This window comes from Phacochoerus africanus, chromosome 15, assembly GCF_016906955.1.
Source record: "Phacochoerus africanus isolate WHEZ1 chromosome 15, ROS_Pafr_v1, whole genome shotgun sequence".
Taxonomy (NCBI): domain Eukaryota; kingdom Metazoa; phylum Chordata; class Mammalia; order Artiodactyla; family Suidae; genus Phacochoerus; species Phacochoerus africanus.
The window spans coordinates 33,436,493-33,461,878 of NC_062558.1; the positions used below are offsets into that span (position 1 = coordinate 33,436,493).

Here is a 25,386-nt window from a genome sequence, read left to right on the forward strand (position 1 = left end):
CTCTCTTCCCCCACATCCTTTCTGGATTATCCTGGAGAGATTCAGCCTATATGAGTGTTCTGATAATCTGGGCAGGACTGCAAATCAAGACCAGTTGTTTAACTGCTAATTCAGCTTGGCCATCAGTGAGAGAGTTAAAATGATTCAGGTCCTATAATTTAGTGAGAATGTAGGAAAGCAGAGGACAAAGATGAGAAAAGAGGTTAAATGGCAATGAGCCCACATAGATTTTGAAATGACTAGAAGTTAAGCTTCCTCATACAACCAAAACCATCAGAAGATATTACAAGGCTTCTTCTTTTTTTTTTTTTAGGACCACACATGTGGCATATGGAGGTTCCCAGGCCAGGGATTGAATTGGAGCTGCATCTTCCAGCCTACGCCACAGCCACAGCAATGCAGGATCCAAGCAGTGTTTTCGACCTACACCACAGCTCATGGCAATGCCAGATCCTTAACCCATTGAGCAAGGCCAGGGATCGAACCCATATCCTCATGGATACCAGCTAGATTCTTAAGCCGCTGAACCACAACAACAACTCCCTGTTACAAGGATTCTTTTTTTTTTTTTTTAGGCCTTTCATATTTGGGGATTTTTTTTTTTCCCCACTGTACAGCAAGGGGGTCAGGTTATCCTTACATGTATACATTACAATTACATTTTTTCCCCCACCCACAAGGATTCTTAAGGATGAGATTTTCTTGCACAGCACCTGCCTTGTTGGGAAATGCCCCATCCATCCATCCATTCACTCATCCCTATCCAGGACAATATATACAACATTGAGAAATACACTCTAGCATCAATGGTGTGAAATGGGGACAACATCAGTACCTACTTAACCAAGTAATTCTGAGATTTAAATACTATCATTAGGCAATAACATCACCCAGCCCTGTTGTATAACAAAAGCTCAATAAATGATCATTGTAGATTATTATTAGCATCTGAATACCACACCGAAATTCCACAGCTCCAACTTTTTCCCAGCTGGACATCAAACACTCAGCTCAATTTTATTACCCAGAATTTGAGGAAGAAGTATAGGGTGACGAAATCTGGAGAGGGAGTAGGCAGAGTCACGCTGGACCACTGAGGATCAGAGGTTGGGAGAGTCAGGCTGGGCTGTGAGGTAGAGTTTCCACCTGGGAGTGGCTCCCTATAGAACGTTGCCAGAAGCCAGGCTCCAGATGACCCTGCTCTATCATAATGAGTGTCCATGAGAGTAGGTAGGAAGCCGGAACACGGTGTAGACAGCTCTCCCCCACAGGGATAGTTGATCAACCCAGGCCCCTACGTCTGGGCACTGTGGGCCCTGATGGGGACACTGATCCGGTTCTGCAACCAGTTGATATAATCCTCTTGAGGCATATGGATGATGTGTTCTCGAACAAACTGAGGGGGAAATACAGTGACAGACTCAGATTTGATTTGAAAGTCAGACTCTGGGCCTGTGCCCTCTCAACTAGATCCTAGAAGGTGTGTGATTGAGGCTGGTGGCCCCAGGATGGCCTCCAACCATTCAGGCTTTCATAATGCCTGGAGCATCATGCTGGTGATGGTTCTCTCAGGAAAAGGACCTCTTTCCAGCTTCCTGGCTTAGCAGGCTAATTTTAAATCCCTTCTTGTCCCTGTTGACCCAAAGAAATTTGTGGAGAGCAGGAAAATCCAGCTCTCCCCAACTTTTTCCAGCATTTCCCCCTCTTTTCTACTCTTTTAAAAAAGTCATTCATCTCGAAACTTTTTAGGTTCATAGACCCCTTGAGAACTGAGGAACTATGGGCTTGCTTCCAAGAAAGGGTTAAGACAAAAAGCATAGAGTTTCATATGGACTCCAGATTAAGAGACCCCCACATCCAGGTTTATCAGAAGTTCTGTGATGTTCCCCCTGGGAGAAGAGCATGCTAAATTTTTTTAGCTAGGGCCATGAACTCACTTCAGAGAAAGGGGACTGTTCATGCCCTCTCCTGTTAGCCACTCAGAGACGGCCCTCATGAGTGGCAGGTGGAATGCAGACCCCATAACTGGGCAGCTGCCCTAGACTTAGTTTTGGACTAGCCTGCCAGAGTCTCCCCCGAAAGAGCTTCACAGGGTGTGGGCAGTGGGGTCTGGACATATGAACTTGTCCACAGGGCCATCCGCCCTCCCCCACTCCTGACCTTGCACCCATATACACAACTCAGGTCAGCCTGTGGAAGGGCCAACCTGTCCTGAAACTACCAAGAGAATGCCATTTGAGTCACTTCTTTTTCTTGAGGTATTGAAAGCCCTATTGAAATGGACATGTGCCATCAGATAAAATTAAGGAAGTGACTCCACTGACATCTGTTAATACCTTAGTGGGGGGGGGGGTGTCTTTCTCTGCCCCTCCCCCCACCCCCATCTGCTGACATTCTTTTTTTTTTTTTCCTTTTTGGGGCCGCACCTGCAGCATATGGAGGTTCCCAGGCTAGGGGTCGAATCAGAGCTGTAGCTGCCAGCCTATGCCACAGTCATTAGCAACGCATGATCCAAGCTGCATCTGTGACCTACACCACAGCTCATGGCAACGCCAGATCCTTAATCCACTGAACAAGGCCAGGCATCGAACCCACAACCTCATGGGTCTTAGTCAGATTCGTTTCTGCTGCACCACAATGGGAACTCCCTGCTGACACCTTCTGATGCCCTAAGGGAACAGAGCACTGGGAACTTCTAGGATGGGTGGGGAAGGTAAACTACTGTTGCAAACTCTTCAGCAGCTCCCCAGCACCCTCCAGGTAAAGACCTAATTCCTTAACTTGACCTTCAGAGAGCTGCACAGGCTGACCTCTTCAATCCCCTTGGAACTGTGCATCCTCTTGCTCTCTTCCTTCCAAACCTACTGACTGCCACTGAATTTCTCCAACAGGTTCTGTCCTGCTTTGGGGTCTTTGCACATGCTGTTCCCTCTTCCTGACCTGCTCTTTTCCCTTCTCTTCATGGTGCTGTCACTTCATCATCCAGATCTCACCCTCTCTAGTGGCTCTAGTTACCATAAACCTCTTCTGCGTTGACCTTAAATCAGTGCTCCTCAATCTTTATTGCACATACAAGTCTCCTGGCATCTCATTTAAATGTAGATTCTGAGCTGGTAGACAGGGTTGGGAGTCTGAGATTCTGCTATTCTAACAAGCACCCATGTAAGGTCCATGCTGCTCGTCCATGGGCCACAATTTTAGTTGCCAAACCCAGAGTGCTCCTTATTACAGTTGCCAGTTGCTTTATTCACGTGTCTATTTATTTAGGTTTCTCCAAAGCCTCCAAGTTTTCAGGGGGCACCATTTCCACAGAATATAATGTCCCCCAGAATGGAACAACCAAGGACATGTGATGCTCCCTCTCCTACTAGACAATGAGTTCTGGGAAGGCCTTTTAAAATCTGTGTTCCCAGCACGTACGCAAGTGCCTGGGTGTTGAGAGAGGAGTGAAGGAGTGTTCCCCAAGGAGGCGATGTGAGGGGAAAGGAAGTGGGCATTACCTCAATAGCCACTGCAATGTCTGGAGAGCACAGTTCCCAGACCCTCAGGTCCTGCAACACCTTCAGGAGGACATGCGGCCGGATCCTCAGGTCCAGGTTTTCCCCAAACTTCTGCAGTTTTATCAGGATCTTTCTGGCGGGGCGGAAATTCTTCAGATCCTCAGGGAGTTTGGACAGCAGGTCAAAATACCTTCAGTTCCAAGAGGAGAGGACCTGTTAGGAAACTGCTGGGAGACGGGTCTGGGCACCTCGGCACCCCGCATCCCCATCTCCACTATCTCCTTCTACCACTCAGGTGATGTCTCCAGGGCAGTATCAGTCTTTACCTGGGGGACCTTCCTCCCTCCTAAATGTAAAGTTCCCACAGATCAGGCAGGTCTTTATTTCCAGGGCTAGTAAAAGCTGGAGCATGATTTGTATCGCATTAAAAAGATGAAGGATGCTGTGGCTCTGGCGTAGGCCGGTGGCTACAGCTCCGATTCGACCCCTGGCCTGGGAACCTCCATATGCCACGGGTGCGGCCCAAGAAATAGCAACAACAACAACAAAAAAGCCAAAAAAAAAAAAAAAGATGAAGGGCATGGGAGTTCCCTGGTGGTCTAAGGGTTAGGACTCGGCACTTGCACTGCTGCGGCCTGGGTTCAGTCTATGGTCTGAGAACTGAGATCCCACATCAGGTTGCTCAAGGCTGTGGCCAAAAAAAAAGAGGGGGGAGCATGCTTTCAAGATCTGCATTTATGATTTTTCTACCAAGAAGATGATGTGAAAAGCTAGAAGGAAGGAAGAAAGCTGGTATGCTGAAGCTTTTCTTTTGAGAGTTAAAGAAGCCGGGGAGGACACGGACACATCTGAGGGATATCTTCGAGGAAGCAAGAGGCTGTCACACACCAGGTACAGCTGCTGCTGCTGCTGCTGTTGCATGTATGTTTGCATGTCTCTGCTACTGAGTAATGAGTAAGCTGGGGTCAACGTTTTGTGTATTTCAGTGGGTTTTCAGAACCTCTGTTAACATTATAACAGTGTGTGAAGGTAGTTTGGTAATCTATCCTTGAGATGGTAGAAATAAGGCAGGTTCTAACTGGGGGGTTGTTCAGGTGGGATTAGGGCTTAAGGTGGAGTGCTATCTTGTTTTTAAAAAGTCTTGTTTTCCCCCAGATATATATGTGGAAAAGGCTGAAGAAGAAACTGATCATCCATCATATATTTTGGCTATTCATACAGCTTTATATTTGTGATATGTATTTATTCATGTCTCCCTGTAGATTCCCATTCTGTATTATTATAATCATTGAAGGGATTCTGGGTACATTTTCAGACTTTCCCATCTTACGTTTAGATCTTAATTTACTCACCCCGACAGGATGGAGGTTCAGGACAATTCTACAATTCTAGACTGCAGATGAGCATAGAGACAGGTCGGACAGGGGTTTGAATCCTAAAGTTTCCTTGTTTGTTCAGTGGGGGTTAATATGTACCCTTCAGGATTTTTTGTCAGGAATAAAGTAGATAATTTATGAAAATTACGTAGGGTGCTGTCTGCCATTCAGTAAACACTCAAATCACATTGCTTTTTGTTGTACTTATTTCATCCCTGTCCTGGGGCACAGTGTTCCTGGGATATGCCTACCTGGCTTTGCGGCTTTGTTTTTTTTTTGTTGTTGTTTGTTTTGTTTTTTTAAGCTGCCCTCACAGCACATGGAAGTTTCTGGGCCAGGGATCAAATTTGAGCCAGAGCTGCAACCTATGTCACAGCTGTAACAAGACAAGATCCTGGGAGTTCCTGTTGTAGCACAGTGGAAATGAATCTGACTAGGAACCATGAGGTTGTGGGTTTGATCCCTGGCCTTGCTCAGTGGGTTAAGGATCTGTCGTTGCTGTGAGCTGTGGTGTAGGTCGGCAGCTGTAGCTCCAATTCAACCCCTAGCCTGGGAACCTCCATATTCTGCACGTGTGGCCCTAAAAAGAAAAAAAAAAAAAAAAGACAAGATCCTTAACCTACTGTGCTGGGATTGAACTGGTGTCTCCACAGAGACAAGCGCAATCATTAACTCACTGCACCACAGCGGGAGCTCCTGTATCTTTAAGAGTGAAGTTATCTGGGGAATAGAGTTCTCCCCTCATAGACCTCAAAATCTGTAGACATTTTCAGACTGGTTTGCCTCTTCTGCCTCTCTTATAGGGGCTGGCAAGTTAATGCTTATTTGCAAGCCTGAATCAAACAGAAGGTAAATATGGAGAACATGGCTGGGTGGATTATCTGTGGTGCAGAAACTGAGGAGTTCTTGCCTGACTGTACTCTGGCTATAGCCTGTGTGCAGGTGGGAGGTTACTGGTGGCCAAGGACAGTTCTGAAGCCATGCTTCTTTGTGTCTTGAAGGATAATGGGATCAAATGTAATTTTGTAATACCAGTGGCCCCTTTGCCCCCTTCAGGGCACTGTCTTATCTGGCTCTCAGGATCTTTACCAGTGATCTGCAATTTCTTCTGCATCTCCTTTTACCACGGAGACTTGATGTCTCATTTTTGCTATATCCTTTTGGAAAGTTGAGACGAGTTGAAAAGAATGGAACTTCTGGATACCTCTTTCTTCTTGGCGCCTGCATCATAGGTTGTATGAGAAAGAGGAAGAAGAATCAGATACTGTTCTCACTGAACCATCCTAGCTGCTGCCTTTTGAGATCTGAGTTAAACACCTTTTCCTTCATGAGGCCTTTCCTAACTCTCTTAGCCCCTCTATAATTTACAATCTGGCTTTAGGCATAGCTCTCTCCAACGTCCTGAAATGCTTGTGTATTGCTTAACGCAGTCACCTTTTATCAGCCCTTGTTCTCTCCCTACTTTTGATTGTATTTACACAGCTTTCTTGTCTGTAAAATGGAACATAATAATGATTCCTGGATCCAAAGCGTGAGGAGTAAATGATAATGTGTGAATAATGTCAAGCTTAGGTAGGTGTTTAACTCATTTTGGTTTCTTTCTTTCCTACTCCCTTTATCATTGTGTGCATATGTCCTATCTCTCCAAAGAGACAACCATGTCTTCTCTGTATATGAATTTCAAAGGCTTCCCATTTACTCAGAATAAAGTCCTATGAGTGACTTGCCCTCCAAGGTTCTAGATTATTTAGCCCTTGTGAAATTTTCCAGCTTTATCTCTATCCTTTCCACTCCTTCTCTTCCAGCATTTTATGGTTTAGCTCATGAAAAAAATCTCTGAGATAAAGTTCAACCTCCATAGCTGGACTAGTAAGGCCTTTTATGATCTGGCCTCTCTTTACCTTTCTGATTACCTTGTAAACAGCCTAATCTCCAGCCACACCTGACTATTGGCAGTGTGATCCACTGTGCCCTTTCTCGCCTCTAGGACTTTGCTGTTGCTTTTTCCTGGAACGCTATTCCCTCCTATTTTTTCCTGTGTGACTGTCTGGGTTTGAATTCCACCTTTACAGCTTAACCACTAAGTGACTATTGACAAGAGACATCTCTGAGCTCACTTTTCTTATCTGTAAAATGGGTCTAATAATACCAGCTACCCCATGGGATTATTGTGAGGAATAAGTAATAAAAGACAAAGCTCTTATTCCCATGTCTGGTACATAGTTAAGTGTCCTAGAAATAGCCTTTATTTTTATTAAACTGAAATACTGTTTCCTTCAGGAAGACTATTCTGATTTCCCTTAGATCTTTCTGTGCTCCCTTAGCTTCCTGCTTACTTCCACGCTGGCCTTCATCACCCTGTGGGCTAAGAGCTTGCTTATCTGTCTCCCTCACTAGACTGAGAGCTCCCATAAGATGGAGGCAAGTCATCTCTGAACCCGTGGCCCAGAGAAGCTAACCCCTCCATACTAAGAGGGTGACAGGGCAAAGGGTCATCATGAAAACTCCCCTGAATGGATGAGTTCATTGGGGGTAAAGAGTCACTGTAGTCGAAGAGTCATCTAGGAAGGGAGGCTCTCAGAATAGAAAAGAAAAGCTTCATGGGTCTGCCGGAGCTCTGAAAGTCAAGTTCCAAGTCTTAATCATGACATTCATGGCTATGTATGATGGAGCTCTCACCTATTGCTCCTTCCTCCTCTTCCTCTGTCCCACATCCCTTCCTATCTTGGACCTTGTATGCAAGTCTGCTGCCTGGAATGTCCTTCCACCTTCTCGCCATTCTGCCAGCTCTTCTGCATCTGTCAGGGCTCAGCCTTAATGTCACCTCCTTAGAGAGGTCTTCCTGGATTACCCAACCTGAATTGGGTCCCCATGGTTTCTCTCTCTCTCCTAGAACCCTGTTCTCTTACTGTAGAGCAATGGTTATTATCTGTACCTATATATTTATGGATTCAGTTATTTAGTCTCTACCCATTATTTCCCAGATGGCCATAAGCTCCCTGAGGGCGGGGAACATGTCCTTCTCATTCCCTGCCAGAGGCCCAACCCCTAGCATCTGGTGGCTCTAGAGCAGGCACCAGGTGGATGTCCTTGGAGTGAATGGATGTACGTGTGCCCTTACTTCATGAGGATTTCCATCTTGTCCTGCAGACAGAAGCCAGCCTCCTGGGCAACACTGTAAAACTTGGCCCTCAGGGTGTTACACACCCCACTCTTGGAGTGGATGATGTCACGGTTGGTGCGGCTGTGGACATAGATAAGAAGGGCTGGGGGGATTGGAGCCCAAGGGACAGACCCGTGAGGCTGGCCTCCCTGGGCCCCAAGGTACTCTCAGCAGTGATTCCCTGTATCCACCCAGGTTCTCTACCCCCTCCTGGAGCCTCCTTCAGCATCCCCCGGATGCAGGAAGGACAGACCTACCCAACAATATCAGGCTGGTGGGTCAGGCCTTATTACATGAGTCCACATGAGACATTTGGTTATTTAGGCCCAGCAAGTGTTAAGGATGGTGAGATGGAAATGGAATATGGAGCTGGGAGATTCAGGCTCAAACTCCTGTCCCACCAGGTTTTAGCTGTGTGGCCTCTGATGAGCCATTTCACCTGGCAAAGTGTCAGTCTGTTCCTCTGTAGAATGGGGTAGCATCCCTGCCTTACAGGACTGGCTTTGAGGAATAAGCAGGATAATGACTACGGAATGCTGTGCCCAGGGCCAAGCATGAGGGAGGACAAATTTGTTGCCACTGTCTGTGCTGTGGCTGAGCATCTTGGCCACAAGCCCCTTGCCCTGAGAGTCCTTGGCCCTTTGACAGTGTCTACGGCTTCAGGGAGTCTGGTCTGAACTGGGTTGTCCCTGCACCCCAGGAAGATAGAGGATGTGGTCACGACAATCCCTCTTGCCCAGCATCTTCCACTGCCCATCTGGCCTACCTTTTAGATTTCTTCTGGAGGACCTGGGAGTGGCTGTCTCCACTTGTACTGCTGGATCTGTCACTGAAATACAAAGGGATGGTTTCACAATGCCTGGAGTCAAATTTTCCCCAAAAGGGTGACCTTAGGGCCCCACAACACCTGTCTGCCTCTAAGATTTAGGTCCTAATCAAGGCATCAGAAATAGAACTCAATGTACCTTCCCCCACATCTTGGTCTTTGCTTCTGCCTAGACCAACCTCCTTGCTTCTTTTCCATTTGCTCCAATTCTACCCTGTTTCATGGCTGAACCTCAAGAGGGGCCAAGGAAAGGGGAGACTGAGACAGGCAGAAGGGGTCTTTGTTGTTTATCATAGCTAATAACATGACTTCCTTCACCTGCCTCCTCTTTGAGTCACACTAACAGCTCTAGTAAACAGTAGAGTCATCTATGGGAGGAAGGTCAGAGCCAACCTGCTTCCCCAAAGAATTCATCGGCAGAGGTTGGGCAGCTGGCTGGATGCAAACATAGGCTTCTTGGGCATCAATGCTGGGGCTCTGCTGCCCATGGCAAGTCCTGCCTGCTCTGACTCTTCTAGTCCAGCTGTGGCCTCCTGCCTCTGCATAGTGCTGGGATGGCATCTTTTCTGGACCCCAAGTTCATTGGTATAAAATTGGTCTCTCCGTCCAGAGGACAGGTTCATTTAGGATGCTCCTGTCCCCCTTCTACACCTGTCAGCATTGGACCTGGGGCTGAGTGCAGATGTGGTAAAGGGAGGGTCAAATCCTTAGTCACATTGTCTGTGGTGTTCCTGGCCCCAGACTGCCTCCTCATCTGAGGAGTCTCTTATTTAAACTGGACCCTGATGCTGAACACCCATTTCACTCAACTGTGGAGGCAGGCCCCTGGCACGAGCACCTCCCAGGCTGTGGATAAGCACCTCTGCTTGGAACTTTTACCTCATCTGTGATCAGTCAACTAACTCCTCAGGCGTCTGAGCCTTTCCAGGTGGGGGCTGACTGAATTCCTTAAGTGGCTGCGCCCTCCTGTGGCTTTGCTGGTTTGGTTCCTGGAGGAGGCATAGCTCTTTGCACCTGCCCATCCCCCCCACCTTCCTCCAGCTCCTCCTTTAGTGACCTGGGCCTTGAGCATCACTGTTCCCCAACTTTGTTTCTTCCAAACGTTTGAGGAACTGACTTGTCTGCTCTATCAGTGTGATTCTAGAGGGAGAGACTGTTTTTCTTACCCCTGCAATGTGTGGCTAGCCCTTCCCTTCCAGCCCTGTGGCCTATGGGACTTTTTTAGGAAGGCTGGCCATTTCCCAGACCCCACAGGGAAAGGTCATGGCCTTTGCTGCTTTTCCCAGAGGCTCATGGGACTAGACCTAGAAGTCTTGGATCTGGTAGGTGATGGAGCGGGCCCTTATTCCATCTTGTGGAGAGGCAGAGCCCCAGCAATGATGCCCAGGAAGCCTGTGTTTGCATCCAACCAGCTGCCCAATCTCTGCTGATGAATTCTCTGGAGGAGCAGATTGGCTTTGACTTTCCTCCTATGGATGGCTCTCTTGTTTTCTAGAGCTGACAGTGTGACTCAGGGAGGAGGCAGGAGGTGAAGGAAGTGGTATTATGAGCTGTAATAAACAGACAGACAACAAAAGACCCTTTTGCCCATCTCGGTCTCCCCTTTCCTTGGCCCTCCTTAAGATGCAGCCACACTGGTCTTTGTTTAGTGCCTCTAAGCTTCCTCCTGTTTCAGACCCTTTGCACATGCTAGTCCCTCTGCTTGGAACACTATTTCCACCATTCCCTCTAGAGTGGGGCTTCTGAGCTCTTCAGGAGGGAATAGGAATCACTGCAGAAATTGCACAGAATGAGAATGAAGATTCCTGGAATTCCCGTCGTGGCACAGTGGAAATGAATCCAAGTAGGAACCATGAGGTGGCAGGTTCGATCCCTGGCCTAACTCAGTGGGTTAAGGATCTGGTGTTGCCGTGAGCTGTGGTGTAGAACACAGATGTGGCTTGGATCTGGGGTTGCTGTGGCTGTGGTGTAGGTCAGCAGTTGTAGCTTTGATTAGACCCCTAGCCTGGGAACCTCCATATGCTGTGGGTGCGGCCCTAACAAGCTAAAAAAGAGGGAGAGAAAGAAGATTCCAGATCCCATCTTTCCCGGCCACAGGCTAGCTAATTCTTCTTTCCTTCAAGCCTCAGCTTAAATGTCAAACTCAGTCTTGGTCAGAAACCCTGGTGTGCAACATTTGCCTGATCCTCCATAATTTTCCTTCAGAATGCTTTCCATAGTCATGATTATACAGCTAACTCTGCAGGATGATTTGACAAATGCATGATTCTCCCATTAGACCAGCCATTCTTAACCACGGGCAGGATTCAAGGAGTCCATGAATGCGATGGAGGAAAAAAAAAAAAAAGGTTACATCTCTATTTTAACTAGCCTTTAGCAGAAATGGAAATCACAGGTGTTTGCACATCATATTAAAATTCTAAGATATTTTGAAAAGTCATTTACATTTGACACTAATCCAAAATTAATGGTAGATATTAGACCTGCTGCTGTCTTGTTATAGAAGTTGTTGCTAAAGAAGCTCACAGATGACTCTATATCCCAATTCGGTTGTAATATCGTAATCAATATTACTATGATTCCTTTGTAAACCTTTGTAATTTGTAGTATGCACTTAAAAGCATTTTCTTCTGAAAGGAGTCCATAGGCTTCCTCAGATGGTCAAAGGGTCTGTGGCATAAAAGGAGTTATGACCCCAGAGAAGACAGTAAGATCCATGAGGGCAGGTTCATCTGCTTTGTTGCCAAAAAAACCTGCTGAATCTCCAAAAAACCTAGCATAGTTCCTGCACATGGAAGGAAGTGATGAATATTCTCTAGATGAATAAATGAATTGGGGGGCAGACCGTCCCCTCCCCGGTTACAAGGCATCCTAGTAAAGGGAGCAGGTCTAGCTCCTGAACATGCCCTCCCTACCTTATCCCTCCACCACCGGAAGATTTTAACTTCACGGTATACAGTCAGTTGGGGAGAAAGGGCTGAGTACTCACCCCCAGGCCCTGGGAGTTCAGGAACTTATTTCTTGTGAAGAAGGAAAAAGGTGCCCCTCCCAGTCCCGCTCTCCACGGTCTGGTGGGGGGGCATTTCTGTGACCACCCCTCCCCCACCCTGCCCCGTAAATGTGCGATGCTTCCCTAACTGTCCACTAGGGCCTCAGGGCTTCCTACCTTGATTTGCGGGTGGTCTGCATGTCTTTATAGGCAGAATCGCTCTTGTTTTGCCTGAGCACTGACAAGATACTGCAAAGCAAGATGAGTCACTTAAAAAGGCATTGAACAGACGATGCTTCAGAGGCAGTAAATATCTGTGGGAGGATGGTGAAGTCTCTCTCTTTTTTTTTTTTGCTTTTTAGGGCTGTGCCCTTAGCATATGGAGGTTCCCAGACTAGGGGTCCAATTGGAGCTACAGCTGCCGGCCTACACCACAGCCACAGCCACGCCAGATCCAAGCCTTTTCTGTGACCTATACCACAGCTCACGGCAATGGCTGGATCCTTAACCCACTAACCAAGGCCAGGGATCAAGCCCACAACCTTACGGTATCTAGTCATTTCTACTGAGCCACAATGGGAACTCCGAGAAGTCTCTTTCTAGAGCAGGGCTCCTGGGCTGTTCAAGAGGGCAGAGGAATCACCTAGGAAAACTGATCAGATGAAGATGAAGATTCCTGAGCCCTACTCCTGGAGCCTGGAGTGGGACCCCAGAAACTGCATTTAAAATGATACATGGGGACTTCCCATCATGGCTCAGAGGAATCGAATCCAACTGGTATCCACAAGGATGTGGGTTAGGCTGGCTCAGTGGGTTAAAGATCCAGCGTTGCTGTGAGCTGTGGTGTAGGGCGCAGACATAGCTTGGATCCCCAAGTGCTGTGCCTGCGGCTGTGGCCAGCAGCTGCAGCTCTGATTCAACCCCTAGCCTGGAAACTTCCATATACAGCAGGTGCAGTCCTAAAAAGCAAAAAAAAAAAAAAAAAAGATACACATACACACACTCTTCCCAAGCAGGTGTGCAGAGAGCACACCTTGAAAGTCTTTGAATTTCCCAATATGCTACGAAATAATGCCCGTTCCAAGTGCTTGTTAAAAGATACAGTTTCCTTAGAGTTCCCCTCATGGCTCAGTATGTTAAGAACCTGACTAGTATCCATGAGGATGAGGGTTTGATTCCAGGCCTTGCTCAGTGGGCTAAGGATCCAGTGTTGCCACAAGTTGAGATGTAGGTTGTAGATGCGGCTCAGATCAAGCTTGCTGTGGTCGGTGGTGTAGGCCGGCAGCTGCAGCTCCAGATTTGACCCCTATCCTGGGAACTTCCATATGCCAAGGGTGCAGCCCTAAAAAGACAGACAAAAACAAAAGGAAATAACCCCCAAAAAAGCTTCCCCTAGGGATCCTGATTCAGTGGGTCTGCGATGAAGCTGAGAAATTTGTGTATTTCACAAGCACCCCAGCTGATTCTAATCATCAGGGACATTTGGAAAACACTGCCAGAAGATTTTAAGAAAAGATCATTTTTGGAGTTCCTGTTGTGGCTCAGTGGGTTAAGGACCCTGCATTGTCTCTGTGAGAATGGGGGTTCAAAGCCTGGCCAATCCTTGGCCATGATTTAATGAGTTAAGAATCTGGTGTTGCTGGGAGCTATGGCATAGGTGGCAGATGTGGCTCAGATCTGGTGTTGCTGTGACTGTGGTGTAGGCTGGCAGCCTCCGCTCTGATTCGACTCCTAGCCCAGGAACCTCCATATGCCTCAGGTACAGCCCTAAAAAAAAAAAAAAAGAAAAGGTCATTTTTCTAGACAATGTTACAGCCTAAAGGCTTGTGTCCCCACCCCCCAAATTCATATTTGAATCCTAACACCCAAGAGAGTGCTGTTAGGAGGTGAGGGCCTTTGGGAGATGACTAGATTATGAGGGTGGAACCCTAATAAGAGAAACCCCTGAGAACTAGCTTGTTCTCTCCACCATGCTAGGACACAGTGAGAAGGCAGCTGACCGTGAGGAAGGGGGCCCCTCGCTGGTTGCTGACTCTGGGGGCACCTTGATCTTAGGCTTTCCAGCCTCTAGAACTGTGTGAAATAAATGCCTGTTGGTTACAAGCCAGTTTATGGTATTTTTGTTACAGCACCTGGAACACACTAAGATAGGTGGCGAAAGGGTGGTCTTGAGGCTAGGGGCTGGGCAGGTAGGTTTCCCTAAAACCCCCCGAATTCTATGTCAGTCTTGATGGGAGCAGCTTTGGTGTCTAAAGTGAAATAGGAATCTAGATTCTAAAGTGAGGAGGGCAAAAGAAAATCTGCAGCTCTCCCAGTCTCTCAGCAGCTCCGCAGAGAAGCCTTCAGTGTTTGCTGTCTTAGCGAGAGATTAGAGAGATTCTTCTCCTGGAGGAATTGAAGAGGGTAGGAAATTTCAACAGGTTCTAGCACTGTAACCATGGTTATTTATCCATTAAAGTGAATGCAGAGGCCACCAGATGAGTTTTGTGAGAACCAGGGTCTTTGTGTGGCTTTTGTCTTTGGCCATTCTTCTCCATCTCTCCTCCACGATGGAGGGGATGGTAGTGGGTACTGGTTAATAAACCCATTTTGACAAGATGTTGCAAAGATTCTGTGGGATGCTGTGTGAAACAAAAGTAACAACCATCACCACCACCATCCCCACTGTTGTCCCTTTATTGTGCGCTTAGGATATGCCAAGTACATATAATGTGATAAATATATTATCTCATTAAATGTTTAAAATGACTCAGGTGATGCAGACATTATTTCCATAACAATAATAACACTTTGCCAGGATTTTATCATTGAATTCGCTCTAAAGCCCTTTGGGAGAGGTTGTGAAATGAGCCTCACTTTACAAACCAGCAACCAGGCTCAGAGAGGTGAAGTAACCTGCTCAACAGCACACAGCAATTTCAATCATGGAAGTGGAGATGGACCCTAGTCTACTTGGTACCAATGCCAATGTTCTGATGATATGCCATCTTGTGACAGAGATGAGAAAACTGAGGTTTCGAGAAAGGCTGAGGGACTTGTTCAAAGGCACCAGGTCTTAAATCCATGTCAGTCTGACTCCAGAGCTAGTGTTCAAGATGTGAGTTCTTATAAAGGAAGGAGCCTCTCAGAGCTGATGCTTCATCACTATCATCTGTCTTTAACGCTGATAAATCAGGCACAGTGGCCAGGATCTTAAGAGCCAACACTGTCCCCGAGTGCCTTCAGAAGCCACCCTCAAGAGCCCCGATATGCTGCAGCAGCAGCAGCAGCAGCAAGAGCAGCAAGAACAGCAGCAGCAGTAACAAATTCATCTTTAACAAGCAGAGGCAGGCTGTGATGCATGGGCAAGTGCTTGGTGAACTGTAATTATGGTAATAACAATAACCAATACGTCAGAGGCGGCATCCCGGTAGGCTGAAGGCGATGATGAACCTCTTGAGTGCCTCATTTATTCTTGGCAAGTAATTTGCTCACTCCGAGGGATCTGTTCTTGGGAAGGGAACTTTGGCTCTAGCCTGCATGCTCTCTCAGGCTTTTAGAGGCCAGAAGTCTGGAGGACAGGGCTTTCCACCAGGAGGAAGACACCTTAGGTCCAAGGCTGACTCTCTGGGCCAATGACACTGGTCACTGGCTTGAAACTTCAAAGCCAAACTTCTTTTAGCTCCGAGGATAGAAATCAGAACCCTAGGCTTCCCAGGTCCCCAGACACACTTATACCTCTACTCTGCCCCATCTGGTCAGCGTTTCAGTTCCCTGAAGGTGTCGTGGTCCCTCTGACCATGTTTGCACATGAGCTGCCTATAATATTCACCCTCCCTCACCTGCCCTCCCCACCCGACCTGGCCCCGCAACTTTGGCTGGCAACCTTTTCATGCTTCATCCAAAAATCTCAAAGTTTCTTCCTTGGAGGAAATTCTATGATCCCCATCCCCTTCCCAGACTAGATCAGATCAGATACCCCTATTATTTCCTCTCACAGGTCTGTGATTTTTTATTTTTCTTTCTTGCCCATGCCCAGAGTGAGTAGAAGTTCCTGGGGAACCAGGGACTGAACCCAAGCCACAGCAGTGACAATGCCAAAACCATAACCACTAGGCCACCAAGGAACCCTGTGAGCTTTTCTTTCATAGCTCTTCATGCAATAATTAGTGCAATTCACATTCATAAATGCTCACTAAATGAATGAATAACCTTTGGGTTCCCAGGAAGCAATGCAGTAGAGTGGTTAAGGGAACAGTTTTTGGAGTTAGAAAGATTTCGATTCAAGGTGTAGACTTAGCCACTTGTTAGCTGGGTGACCTTGAACAAACAAGTTACTTAGCCTCTCTGAACCACATTTCCTTATTTGTAAAATACAGACAATAGTACCTACCTTGTAGGGTTGTTGTAAGAACGGAGGGAGGGGGTGATACACATAAGCAAAGTACTCAGTTCAGTGCTTGACACAGAGAAAATGCTCAATAATTGGGAATTGCTATTCTTAATGTTATCACTATTATTCTGATAGCCTTTACTTGTCCAAGTATTGAAATGACATACCTGGGCGCTTGTTTTTGCATCCCATTTTCCATGGTGACTGTCCTCCGAGCATCTTCCCAAACCATCTCCAGGAGCTTCTGCAGACCTGATGGGAACATGAGAGGTCAATGACTGCAGGGGGCTCTTGAGACAGGTCAGGGTCCAGCTCCCAGCCTGGTGGCACCTATGCTTTGGAATATGAGGAAGTTGGAGATGGATTATATCAGGGTCTAGAGTTTGGCAGGTTGTGAATCTGACCACGTGACTCCTCTACTTACAACCAACGACTGGCCATCTTCCTTTGAGATGGCATCTAAGTTCCTCCATGTGGCCTGCAACGCCAGGTTTTGGCTGCTTTCTCTCTCCTGTCTCATTTCACTTCCCTTCCCCCTGTAAACTCTATTGTAGCCTGAGAGAACTGTTTCCAATTCTAAGAAGAAATCAGCTGGAATTCCTGTTGTAGGGCAGTGGGTTAAGGATCTGGCATTGCTGCAGCTGTAGTGTAGGTCGAAGCTGTGGCTCAGATTCCATCCCTGGCCCAGGAACTTCCATATGCTGCAGATGCAGCTGAAAAAAGAAAAATGGAAGGAAAGAAGGAAGGGAGGGAGGAAGGGAGAGAAGAAGGAAGAAATCATCTTGTTTGGGAAAATCCTCTATGATCCCAGACATGAATTTCCAAACGGGTGATCCACAGGCTGAATCCAGCTTGCAAATGTGTTTCATTTGATTTGATGTAGATGCCCAAACTTTCAAAACTACAAGTTTTCAGCGAGTTCCTGTCATGGCACAGTGGAAACAAATCTGACTAGGAACCATGAGGTTGAAGGTTCAATCCCTGGCCTCGCTCAGTGGGTTAAGGATCCAGCGTTGCCATGAGCTGTGGTATAGGTTGCAGATGTGGCTCAGATCTGGCGTTGCTGTGGCTGTGGAATAGGCCGGCTGTGGTAGCTCTGATTAGACCTCTAGCCTGGGAACCTCCATATGCCACAGATGCGGCCCCAGAAAAGGCAAAAACAAAACAAAACAAAACAAAACAACCAACCAACCAAACAAATAAATAAAACCTGGAAGTTTTCACATTAAAAATCCAGCCTCCAGCTTCCCTGGAGATGACTCTGAGATGGGGTTAGTGTCTGCTGTGAGCTGATGGTGGCTTTTACACTCTCCAGCTCCCTAGAGTTCCCATGCTCCTCATTGCATTAGTTGACTTGTATTTTCACACTTAATCTTGTTGCTTTTTATACAAGGTAAAGAGACTTCTTTTTGCATGTAATGGATTGACTTGTGTCCTTGCAATAGATTGAAGTCCTAAAAGTCTTAATCTCTTAGTATCTCACAATGTGAATTAGTCTTTTTTTTTTGACTTCCACACCTACAGCATATGGAGGTTCCCAGGCTAGGGGTCAAATTGGAGCTGTAGCTGCCAGCCAACACACACAGCCACAGCAAAGCAGGATCTGAGCTGCCTCTGTGACCCACGCCACAGCTCACAGCAACGCTGGATCCTTAGTCCACTGAGTGAGGCCAGGGGTTGAACCCACATCCTCATGGATACTAGTCGGTTTCGTTACTGCTGAGTCAAATAGGAGTTATTCACATTCTTACTTGGAAATAGGATGGTTGCAGGAGTAGTTAAAAGGAGGTGGGTCCTTAAGATGACATGATTGGGGGTCTATCATAAGAGCAAAGTGACACAAAAGAAAGTATGGCTGTGTGATGACAGAGGCAGAGATGAGACTGCTGATGTGTCTATAAGTCAAAACACCAAGGACTGCTAACAACTGCCAGAAGCTAGAATAGGCAAGAGAGGAGTCTCCTGTATAGAGTCCAGAAGAAGCACAGCCCTGCTGACACCCTGATTTGGATTCTAACCTCTAGATCTGTAAGAGTAGATTCCTGTTGTTTCTAAGCCAGGAAATGGCTTTAAAAGGTACTTTGTTGTGGCAGCCCCAGGAATCTAGCACACTGACACTTGCAAAAGTTGGAAATGGTATGTATTTGGAGTGCACCATGTGCTTCAGGAAAAGTGGGAAAGTGGAAGCCCTGTTTTATATGGATACAGATGTGCAAGTCTCTGGCGCCGTGCTTGTCATACAGGCATCTTGGCTGCTATCTGCTGAATAAATAAGGAAGTGGCTAAGGAGGAAAAAAGCAGGAAGGCTGTGAGAGACCACAAGCTGGATGTGGAAGACCAATGAAGGAGGATAACGCCCATGTAGATACATTTCACTCTTTATGAGGCACCCAGAGTGATCTCAAGTTCAACTCTCAAAAGCCAAACCTGGGAGGGTGAACCCCAGTACTTCCCAGGGCTATTCACATCCGATCTTGTTTGTGAACACGGTCACTGGGTGCTGGGAAAGGGGCTCTCCCCTTTGTGACCTAGGAGCCACCTCGGCTGTAATACACATCAACATTTAGCCACTTTCTACTCCATCTTCCTCATTCCCTAGTGGTTTATCTTCCTAGTAACTTACAGGATGATTCCATTTGACCTGAATCTTACCTTCATTTTTGTCTCCTCAAGCCCACCTTCCCTACTGCCATACATCCCAGGATCCTTGGGGTGTGTCTGGAAGCTGAGGCTGCTTCTTCCACTTTTTTCCCTCCTCCCGGGACCTCACAGCATGATCTGCCTGCTCCCCCACTCCTGCCCCTTACTCATAAGCCAGCCAGCCTCGTGCTGAGATCCCAGCAAATGACCCAAGTCACCTAGCGCATGGGGCAGCTCTCCTTGAGAATTTTGTAGAAGGCTCCATGTGCCACTTAGAGATTTTTTTTTTTATCCTGCTTGCTAATGTGGCCTCTGGGCAGGAGTGGTGCCCATCAGTACCAAGCTCCATCCATCATGTAGCCGAGGTTGAATATGTATGAACTAGAACAGAGCCTTGAGACCGTGAGGCCCACAGCTACTCCCCAAGGCTGCCTGGAAGAAGAGACTTGTTTGGAAAGGATGCAGAGGTCACAAAATTGAGTTCCACAGTTCTGTGACAGATGCCCACACTCAGGGGAACCTGTGCAGTTCTTGGTTCCCAGGGCAACGGGGAAGCCATCAGCCAGTGCCCAGAATGAATAGCATCCAGGTTTCAGATGCCAGATCCCATCCATAAAGGAAAAATTCTAACCCCCTTTTCCCATCTTCCAACCCTAGCTTGTCTATCTATGAATCTCACTCTATAGCGACTAAACCTTCTTCCTCTCTTATGGGGGAAAATAGACGAAGTCTTTTGGTCATATAGAGTGGGTTCACGGAGGGAACCGTAGAAGGCACAGGACCACTCTTTTTGAGTTAAAATTGACATGAGTTTCTCCTCTAACAGTTCTAAGACTGGGAGCTTCAAGACTGGCAGAAAGAATGGTCTGGGCTTTGGTCTCTCCAAAGTCCCCCAGCCATTGATTTGGGAGGGGACCAGTCCACAGAGAGGCCACGGCCTGCTGTCCCTCGTGATTGGCATCCACAAATACTTCATTATGCAGACAGCCCTGGAAATTAAGCCTTGGTCAAATGGCGTATCTCATAGAATAGGATTCATGAATTCAGAATCAATTTGAGGAGGTTTCAGAAGGCAATGAAAGTCAGGGAAATTAATCTACTTTTGTCAAGGCTCTGACAAATGCAATGGAGGTTAAGGTATAAATAGAAGAAAAGGATGAGGAGGCAGAGGCAGAGGACTTTCTCTCCAGGATGTTGGCCTCTGGTAGGAAGGCATCTCCCAGCCATTGCCGTGCACCTGCTGTGTGCCAGGGTGAAGGTAAGACATTGTTCTGCAGGGACAATGTAGGGAGCTCACATTCCTTTCCCCTTTCTTCTTTAATAATGAAATATATGTGTGTATATGTACTTGTGTGTGTGTGGGGGGGAGCATTTACTAACCCAATTTCCCAACATACTTTGCAGTTAAAGTGCACCTCTGTGACTAAATTCTGGGCCATGAGATTTTAGTAGAAGGGTTGGTATGAAACTTCTGAGAAGACTAATTAAACTCAGCTGGCAGTGAAAGCTTTTCCACTTCACCTACTTCCTTTGCTTCCCTCCTAGGATGTGGCTCTGATGGCTGGTGTTCCAGCAGCCATTTTGGATCATGAAGAGATGCTGAGCATGGTGGAGAAGAAAGACAGAAGAAAGCAGGATCGTTGATGATTTTTTGGAGCCACTCTATCTCTAATACATCAGAAAAATAAATTTTTATCTTTTTTCCAGATCTCTGTACTGAGCCAAAAGAAGTTCCTGCCAAATACAGTGAGATGCAGTTGTAATTAAAATTATGTACTCAATACAAGCAAATACAAAATACTTAGAGGATTTAAAGGAGGGATCCATGAAAGTCAGGGAAGATTTTATAGGGGAGGGAACATCTGAGCTAGGTCTTGAAGGCTGAGTAGGAGTCCATCAGACTGAATGGCTGGAGGGGTAAGGGCATCACAGACAAAGGAGGGCATGAAAGAAGGTGCTCTGTTTAGGAGGAGAAAGTCTTTTGGTGAGGTCAGAGCATCTGGTATAAGATGTGAAGTGGAAGGAGCCTATTACAGGCAGCCTGGGAAAAGTTCAGATGCAGTGTTTTAGAGGAAATTGGGAGTCAACGAAAGATGTTAAGCTGGGAAGCACTACATCGAGTTTTTAATTTAGAAAGTTCCTTCTGGTTCAACATGGAGAAGAATCTGTAGACAAGTGAGGGCATGACACGAAGCAGGGAGGCTGGTACTGTCATCCAAATGAGAGGTGATGAAAATCTGGACCAGAGGGTCCCAAACCTCAGTGCTACAGGGATCAGATACCAAAAGTGAGTGAAAATAAGAAAAATCAGGCTGCTCTCTTTGTCTGTCATTCCCCACTTTTTCTAGAGACTTGGGTAAAGCGTAGAGATTTAAGAGCGACTTGAGGGCCAGGTTGCCTGATTTTAAATTCTGGCTCCATCACTTACTACGTGTGTGACTTTGGACAAATAACTTAATCTCTCTGTGCCCCAATTTTTTTATATGTTGTCAAAATGGGCATGAAAAGTTGTGAGGATTAAATTATATATATATATATATATATACACACACACACATACATACACAAGAAGCTAGAATAGTACCCAACATATGAAAGTCCTCTTTGGTATTAGTTATTATACCACCACTATCATCATCATCATTCTAAGAAAAACAGGGCAAATGAGAGGATAAGTGGGCACACATCCGGCCAACTGGGAGCAATGTAATGATTGGGGTAATAGGGAGCAGTAGGGACTGTGGAAAACAAGAGTGCATGCCCCACCTAAGAAGGGCAGCTCCAGTTGAATGTTGTCATGCAGGGTTGCAGGCCTCCTGTTTCCACAAAGAGTAATTTTTTAAAAAAAATCAGAATTTTAATGTCCAATCTCTTAATCTTAAAAAGTCACTCCTATTTTTTTCAAAAACAAAGCCTTGTGTGTTAAAGAAAACATATCTTGCAGGAACAAGCCTATATGCCCCCAGGTTCTATCTCTAAATGAAGATAAAAGCAATAGGAATGAAGAGGGTAGGGCTCAAAGAGTTTGGGGGGATGGCACAGGTTGGAGCAGGTTGGAGCTGGTTAGACTAGGAGGAGGAAGGCCAGTGGGGAAGGGTCTGCCTTGTCTCAGGTGCCTCCCTCATCACAAGGTCTTCTTCCCCTCTGGTCCCTTCTTCCTTCAGCACTCAGGTTGCCCCTGGGAGAACCACATGTGAGTTCTGGGACTGAGGCACTTCTTAAAGCTATGGACTCTGCTCTTACTTAAAAGCAAGGTTTAGGAGTTAAAAGACACAGCATGGATATAACGTTAATGACCACACACATACCTTTGAAAAGCAAATTAGGTTTTGTTATCCTGTACCTACAACCTTTGAGAGACTTCCTCTTGCACTTGGAATAACTCTGAAGTCCTTACCTTGTTCTACAAAGACCGCCCATGCTCTGACCCCTGCATCCCTAGCTTTGTGTCTTCAGAAACTCAGAAGTCAGAGCTAAGACTGGCCTTCCTTGACCACCCTGGCTAACCTGGACTCATTTCCACCAAGAATCTCTCTCTCCAGCCTGATCTTGTTCTATTATCTTCTGCTGTATTATCTGTAATAGCCTTGCTATTTATGGCTTTCATGTTTATGTCTGCTTTTTCCTTCTAAAATGTAAGCTTAGGGAGGGCACGTACTGTCATTCTCAGTTCTAGGCACACAGTAGCTGCTCAAAAATTCTTTGAATGAAAGAAGGTTCAAGAAATCCATAAGAGTCACACGACTCCTGATGGTTTATCTTAGTTCCTTTCCATCTGTGATACTACTTCTGTTCAACAAAAAACTTTTCAGGGCTTGAAGCCTTTTTTTGGTGTCCTGTTGGCAAAGGAATGGTGTATAATTTCCTCATTGGCCATTATTGCTCTGAGTCCTGACCACTTACCAGACTTTTGCAATTTTGCCCATTTCTGGCTTTGATGAGCAACACCTCCCATCAGGTTTTCTGGTCTACCTTGATCTTTTGTTCAACCTCCTTGAATCTATATACTACACCTGGTCCAGCCTGATAGGCATATTAGATTGTGTGAAAGAACACTGGCTGAGCAGGCAGGTCTCATCTTGGGGGCCACTGAGGGGACAAAGCACATGGGGATATGGCAGAGAAGGTGGTCTATGCATCAGAGTCAACATTTTTGCAGTAGGCCTACCACTTTCATGCCCCTTTCTTTTCCTTCCTCTTATTTTCTCCATCTTTTGGTGTTAATCCTTTCTTTTCCTATCTCAAGGAAAAAAGCAAGCTAGGAAATTCTGAAAGTAAATTTTTTACATGACTCATATGGAATCCAGCCACAGTTCTATCTGGTGGAAGTCCATAGGCTTCTTCTAAAAGAATATGAAAAAATGCGTACATGTGTGTGCTTGAATTTTTTTCTAAGAGAGGCCCTTAGTTTTCAACAGAGTTTTCTAAATAATCTATGTTTCTCAAATGGTGAACCACTAAAAAGGCTTGTTTCAGAGTAGAAGTTATAGAGCTACAAGTTCCCTATATAAAATATCTAGAAAAGGCAAATATCCAGAGACAGAAAGTAGATGCGTTGTGGGAAAGGAGAGGGACTGCCAGTGGATACGAGGTTTTCTTTTGGGTTGACTGAAATGTTCTAAAATTAGATGGTGGTTGGAGTTCCTGTCGTGGCTCAGTGGTTAACGAATCTGACTAGGAACCATAAGGTTGCTGGTTCGATCCCTGGCCTTGCTCAGTGGGTTGGGGATCCGGCATTACCGTGAGCTGTGGTGTGGGTTGCAGACGAGGCTCGGATCCCACGTTGCTATGGCTCTGATGTAAGCCAGAGGCTACAGCTCCAATTCGACCCTTAGCCTGGGAATCTCCATATGCCGCAGAAGCGGCCCTAGAAATGGCAAAAAGACCAAAAAATAAAATAAAATAAAATAAAATCAGATGGTGGTGTTGGTTATACAACTCTATAAACTTACAAAAAAATCATTGAATTGTACACTTAAAACATAAAAGTGAATTTTATGCTAAGCAAATTATGCCTCAATAGAGCTGTTAAAAAAGTAGACAGCAAATTTCAAAAATGTAGTATGAAAAATATAAAATACTTTAATATTTTTATATGATTATCTATTGAAATGATAACATTTTATATAAATTGGGCTAAGTAAAATATACTTTAAAAGAGCAATTGATGACCACGGGCTGTCTCTCCAGTAGGAATGGTTTAGAGTATACCAAGTTCTAAATATATTTCTGATTTCCACTAGGGGGAAAACAAAGGGGTCCAAGGAAATTGAACAGGGCTAAGGGACCCATGTGTCTGCTTTAGTTGACTGGGGCTGAAGGTGGTGCATGAGGGGCTCCTGATATCTGGCTTCAAGACAGAGTCGGGGAAGACTGGTCAGATCTAAGGTAGGACTTACTGACATGGAGAGGCTCTTCCTCAGGCTTGGTCGAAGACGATTCATTGTCCTCAATGTCCTTGCTGCCTGTCACCTGGGTGATCACACTCTGGGGCTCATCAGAGCCTGGGTTCACAGAGATCATGCTGCCCTGGGGGGATGACCCTCCACTTGTCCGAGACAGACTGAGGGTGGAGCCTCGCCGGCTTGGTTTGTGGCTGGTGATGCGTGTGACGGGAATTTTGAATTTCTTGGTCTGAAGGAAAGAGAGAAGAAAGAGGGATTTCAGAAAGAAAGAAGGAAGGAGAGGAGGATGGAAGGAAGGAGAGAAAGGAAGGGGTAGAAGGGAGGGAGGAAGGAAGTAGGGAAGAAAAAAAGCAAAAATCTGGTTCTGAATGTGAATTCCTTTTAGCTCTCTCCAAACATCATGAGATATACCCTGGATCTGGGGTGACCTTCAATTATGAATTGAGATAATTTTTACATGTGTATTATTTGAAACGAGTTTGATGCCTTTAGTCTATCTGATGAGTGCCATGGCTGCCCAAGTAGTCACCACAGGAAGCCAAACATGTATTCCAGTGACGTTGCCATGGACCAGAACAGTTTTGACTGCTCTTTTGTAATAACCATCAGAGTTTGATTTTTAAACTGAGGGAGGATGGGTCTAATTTTTTTATTTGCATCTTGATTTTTGACCCTCAATTCTATGTATCAACCTCTTGTTCACCAAATGACACCTGGGGATCAAAGAATAAAGATTTGTGTTCACTAGGGTTTTCTGAAGAATTCAAGATGGAGAAAATTCTAGGCTTGACATTCAGGAGGTGAGGCACAGGGAGGGAGATTTGTCTAATGGGGTGGCACTCCTGGCAGGGGGTGGGAGGTTGGAGCTATGCTGGAGGTGGGTGGGAAGACCTAGATGACCTAGGGAGTAAAAATGGATAGATAGGGAAAGTCCTATGAGGGGAGTGTGGATTTTTGGTAGGAAAGAGTCAGACGGGACAGGTTACAGGTGTGTGTATATGCATGTGTATATACATGCATGCACATGCTCTTCCATGACTGGTGTTACTTCAGAATATACTGCATGGGGTTATGTGTTCACTTAATTCATGATTCAAGTCTTAGATAGGCTTCCT

The 25,386-nt window shown here is 46.1% G+C and overlaps 1 protein-coding gene across 2 annotated transcripts in view; it reads right to left on the minus strand.

The window, feature by feature from the left end:
* Positions 1-710: 710 nt before the first annotated feature.
* Positions 711-25,386, minus strand: part of CCDC60 (coiled-coil domain containing 60) — a 187,448-nt gene continuing 162,772 nt past the window's right edge. The window contains exons 7-14 of one of the 2 annotated variants that reach the window (XM_047760882.1): positions 24,266-24,500; positions 16,394-16,478; positions 12,032-12,103; positions 8,806-8,868; positions 7,998-8,120; positions 5,966-6,097; positions 3,501-3,690; positions 711-1,396 (exon numbers count right to left, since the gene is read on the minus strand). In XM_047760882.1, the coding sequence (XP_047616838.1) occupies positions 1,295-1,396; positions 3,501-3,690; positions 5,966-6,097; positions 7,998-8,120; positions 8,806-8,868; positions 12,032-12,103; positions 16,394-16,478; positions 24,266-24,500 (1,002 nt within the window). In that variant the 3' untranslated portion in view covers positions 711-1,294. The remainder of the gene's footprint in view (positions 1,397-3,500; positions 3,691-5,965; positions 6,098-7,997; positions 8,121-8,805; positions 8,869-12,031; positions 12,104-16,393; positions 16,479-24,265; positions 24,501-25,386) is intronic. The other variant, XM_047760883.1, reaches the window with a different exon arrangement.